Below are 4,883 nucleotides of genomic sequence, written 5' to 3'. Positions count from 1 at the left end.
ATTGGTTTAGAGCAGAAGCTCACTGTCTAACACAGGTGATAGGTATTGGGAAGTAATTGTAAACATTGTACATGTAGTTTTTAGTATAAAGACATAACACTGCCCTGGGGGCAGGCAGAGTGCCTGGAACTGTCCTGATGGACGGACCTTGGCAGGGCAGTAGAAAGAATTTCACAGATAAGATACAATAAACAACCTTGAGACCAAGAAATGAAGAGCCCTGACTCCTTCTTGGAGCACCAGGCTGGGAAAAGAGACTTTCCAACTTTTCTCAGGGTCACTCTGAGCAGCGAGAGATCCCAACAAAATGGGATCTTGCATGCAATGCAGGTCTGAGCAGGTATTGCCCAGGCTATAAACCAGAAGGGAAAACCCTCTCAATGCAACTGCGTGTAAGCTGGGAGGAGGAAAAGGAGAAGAAACGAGATGTTAAGGATGTTTTGTTGCTGCAGGAAACAAGATGAATGCAATGGCACTATTTGTGCATCCACTCTCTCTGGTAATTATTTCAGCACTATGATCAGACCCAGCTTGGCAGAAGTTAGAAGTCCTGGAGATAATAAATTTCCCAGAGTCTGGGAGCATAGTGGGAACAATTGGGTAGAGGAAACAAGCTCAAGTTAATATTTCTGTCCAGCAAAGGCAACAGCAATAAACATTTACAGATAACAGAAACTGATAGGAAAGGTATGGTTATTCTAACCAGAAAATCACCTCTGAGTTAGTCCCTGGGCAACAAAAATCTGTCTTTCACACACAAAGCTGTAAGAAACTGGGCTTTACACATTCCAGGGTGTGTGGTTCCATTACTGTAAGGTGAACAGGCCCCAGCTCATGGCCTCAGGGGCAGCCTCCCTTCCTGTGCCAGCCCAGGGAACAGTGCCTGGTGACACTGGTGCTGCTGAGGCTGAACTGCAATAACCCCCAGAGTTCAGACATGAACTGCAGCATCCTTCCAATCACAAATTTGAAATGTTTATTAAAACCTTATAAAAATACAACAGAAGACTGAATAGAGAAAATATTACAGTGCGGGGAGCAGAGGATTTTTCCCACCATGTGCTCACCCACACCATGGAGGATTCACCTCTTAACCCTTTAGCCCTTCCCAAAGTTCTGTCCATCTGTTCCATCCTTCTTCGCTGTCCAGTGATGGAGATCACTTCCTCAAATCCTGACTGGGGGAGATCAGCTGTTGCCATGGTAACAATCCCACCCTCCCAAATGTCCCAAACCCAGGGCACCCCCTGATAACAACACAAGAGGGGTGTAAAACATAACTATGAACCTATAAAACTTCTTTTAACATATTTACATGATATTGGCATTTTAATTGTGAGAGTCAACCATCACATTACTCATCTATCACATAATCCAAACCATCCTGTAACTGCATAAGAATCTATGATTTCTGCAAGCGTCCTTTGCTTGTTTATAGGTAACTTACTAGTTAGGTGTGAGGGTGTTTTAGGGTGCCTAGGATGAGGGAAGAGATGAGAATCTTGACTCTATGTTTCAGAAGATTATGTTATGTTATGTTATGTTATGTTATGTTATGTTATGTTATGTTATGTTATGTTATGTTATATTATATTACATTATATTATGTTATATTATATTATGTTATATTATATTATATTATGTTATATTATATTATGTTATGTTATGTTATATTATGTTATATTATATTATGTTATATTATATTATGAAAATGCTATACTAAAACTACACTAAAGAAAGAGAAAGGAGACATCAGAAGGCTAGACAAGAATGAATAATAAAAACCTGTGACTGACCAGAGTCCCGACACAGCTGGACCATGATTGGTCATCAAGTAAAAACAATTCACATGGAACCAATCAAAGATGCACCTGTTGGTGAGCAAGCTCCAAACCACATTCCAAGCAATCAGATCATTATTGTTTACATTTCGTTTCTAAGGCATCTCAGCTTCTCAGGAGAAAAATCCTGGCAAAGGGATTTTTCAGAAAATATGTCAGTGACAGGTGGGGGGTGAGATGAACCATCTCACCTTCGGGCAGAGCTCCCAGCACTGCCTTTTGCAAACCACAATGGGGATGTGCAGATGCACAGTTGCCACCCTGGGCACCCCAATTGTGAAAGCAGAGGCAGCGCAGCTGTGAGGTCAGAGCAGCTGCCTGCCCAGCCCTGTGGCACAGGGACAGAACCCAGAGGGGCTGTGTGGCTGTCACACGGGGCACACAGAGCTGAGCCCAGGGGGGCAGGGAGGAGAAGAGCTCACCAGAAAAACCATTGGAGTCTTCCAAAGCACCGGCAGAGGTGTCTGGAGCTCAGCAGCCGCACCATGAGCTGGTATGAAGCGGGCTGCTCCTGCCCAGGGTGTCAGGCTGGAGCAGCAGGATGGATGTGGTTGTCACTGGCGTTGGAGCAGCATGGGGAAGCTGACAGGTTTTCTGAAGACCAGCCCTGTAATGTGAAGTCCCCTTTCTGTGGGGATGGAAGAAGAGACTCGAGAGACAGGCATAACTTTTCTCTGGTTTCTTTTCCAAGGGATGTTCTTCAGGCTTATTTGGCAGGTGCCTTCGCCTCCCTGGGCAGAAATTTTCTGAGCCATTCTCATGCCATCCTCACAGAGTGCACACTCCATATTTCTGCTGTGGGCAGGGGGCAGGGTGGGAATGTCTGAGGGGCAGTGCAAGCAGAGGGGAGAGCAGAGGGTGTCCCTCATCAGCAGCCCAGGGCTCTCACTGGGATGATGAAGCTTGAGCACGGCTTGTGCTGTGGGCAGTCTCAGGCAGAGCCAAAAGCAAAGCCCCCTGGCAGTGTCACGGGCACACCAGAGCCTGAGCCTCCAGCTTTGGCTGCAGAAGGACAACCTGCTGTGGAGCCAAGCACTCGGGGAACAGCCAAGCATCTGCAGGGGAAGGGTTTTCCCAGCTCTGGCAAGAGACTGCAGGTGTGGGAGAGCTCTGGGACCGAAGTCAGGCAAAGCTCCTGTGCTTCCTTGTGGTTATTAATTGTTGTGGTGTTGTGGTGGTCTCCAGGATGAAGTGAGAGATGAGAATTGACTCCAAGTTCTTAGAAGGCCGATATATTCTATTCTATTCTATTCTATTCTATTCTATTCTATTCCATTCCATTCCATTCCATTCCATTACATTATTATACTCTAAAACTACACTAAAAAAGATAAAGGAGACATCAGAAGGCTAGACAAGAATGAATAACAAAAACCTGTGACCGACCAGTCCCAACACAGCTGGACTGAGATTTGTCATTAACCAAAAGCAATCCACATGGAACCAATCAAAGATGTACTTGTTGGTAAGCAACCTCCAAACCACATTCTAAGCAATCAGATAATTATTGTTTACATTTAATTTCTGAAGCTTCTCAGGAGAAAAATCCTGGCAAAGGGATTGTTCATAAAATATAACAATAAATCTTCCTTGCTGTTAAGGAAGGAAGGAAGGGTAATTGACAGCCCCAGGACTCCCTCTCTTTCAGGCAAAAGATGCTGCAGCTGAAGAAGAGCTTTAAAGTCTTCATCTTGTTGCTCGCAGTGGCTCTTGGTGAGTTTTCATGGGCAAACAACTGAGAGTGACAGCCTGGCTGTGCCGGGTCCCAGCTTTCCTTCAGGGCCATCATGTGTGGAAGCTCCTGCGGCCCAAGTGCTTCCTGAGGGTGCCCTTGACTGAAATGAGGGGATACAGGGAGTGGAATTGGGGCCACAAGCGCTGCAGACCATGCTCCATGTCCCCTGAAGCCTCTCAGGCAGAGGCACATCCTCTCTCTGCACCCTCACTCCTCACCGGCTGCTGACCCCCAGGGCAGCAGGGAGCAGACAACGGGCCCTGGGGCTGGCTGCAAACCCCACTCCAGCGCCTGGTGATGTGAATTGTAGGTGGCTTCTGTGGGACTGCCCTGCCAGAATGGTCACCATGGACAAAGGAACTGCTGGAGGTTAGTGACTGCTGTGGGACAGGCACATCCTGCAGGGGAGGTGTTGCTGATGGTGGATAAATCTGAGGTTCTTCTGCTTCTACACAGCATGACCCAAAGAAGAAGCATATGGTGTAGTCTGCTCTGGGAAGCCATGGTGGCTCTGGCAGTAGATGTTCTAATCAAGATTTTGGTGGCTCTGGCAGTAAATGTTCTAATTGCGATTTTGGTGGCTCTGGTAGGAAATGTTCTAATTGCGATTTTGGTGGCTCTGGTAGGAAATGTTCTAATCGAGATTTTGGTGGCTCTGGCACTAGATGTTCTAATTGAGATTTTGGCGGCTCTGGCTGTGGATGTTCTAATCGAGAATTTTCTCTTTCAGAAGATGCAAAGTGTATTTCCATCAGGACTGAAAGCTTTCTGGTAAGAGAGATTTCCCAAACTGGAACTGTGCCTGTGCAGAATGTCAGGTGACCTTGTGCTACCTGTGCTCGGTCTCCAAACAGCAAAGGCTCCTGTACCTCTGTCCTGCCTTTGCCTTTTGCTCAGCTTGGGCTGGAAAGAAGCACTGGCAAAGCAGGGAAAGCCCATGTGTCTGTTCACTGAGCTCAGGTGCTCCACAAAAGGAATGGGCTGCTTTGGCAAGATCTGCTTTTCTGTTCCTGCAGGAATTCACACACTTTGATTGAAACCCAAAAGCTGCAGAATCTGCTGGAAGAGGTCACTCAGCTGAGGGTGGAGATCAGTAGTTTGAAGGTGATCTGCCATTTCGGGGAAACAGAACAGAAAGGGCCATTTTGGGGCTGGGCAGAGCCCCTAAGAAAGCTCTCCTTGGTATTGTTGGTGGGGTCAGAACATTATGGCCACAGACCCTGTTCCTCAACCCTTGTGACTATCAGCAGCACGGTTTGCCAGCTCTGTGGGCATGGTTGGCCATGCACAGCTGGCACTGAGCTCTG

General features: G+C 46.9%; 1 protein-coding gene across 1 annotated transcript in view; it reads left to right on the top strand.

Annotated features, from left to right (window-relative positions):
* The first annotated feature begins 2,326 nt into the window (after nt 1-2,326).
* LOC106631945 (sperm-associated antigen 4 protein-like) overlaps nt 2,327-4,883 on the top strand; it is a 6,082-nt gene continuing 3,525 nt past the window's right edge. The window contains exons 1-2 of the mRNA XM_014309381.1: nt 2,327-2,334; nt 3,490-3,554. Coding sequence (XP_014164856.1) covers nt 2,327-2,334; nt 3,490-3,554 — 73 coding nt within the window. The remainder of the gene's footprint in view (nt 2,335-3,489; nt 3,555-4,883) is intronic.

This window comes from Geospiza fortis, unplaced genomic scaffold (assembly GCF_000277835.1).
Source record: "Geospiza fortis unplaced genomic scaffold, GeoFor_1.0 scaffold26, whole genome shotgun sequence".
Classification (NCBI taxonomy): Eukaryota; Metazoa; Chordata; class Aves; order Passeriformes; family Thraupidae; genus Geospiza; species Geospiza fortis.
Note: the sequence above shows the minus strand (reverse complement) of the source record. Positions and strands in the feature narration are given on the sequence as shown.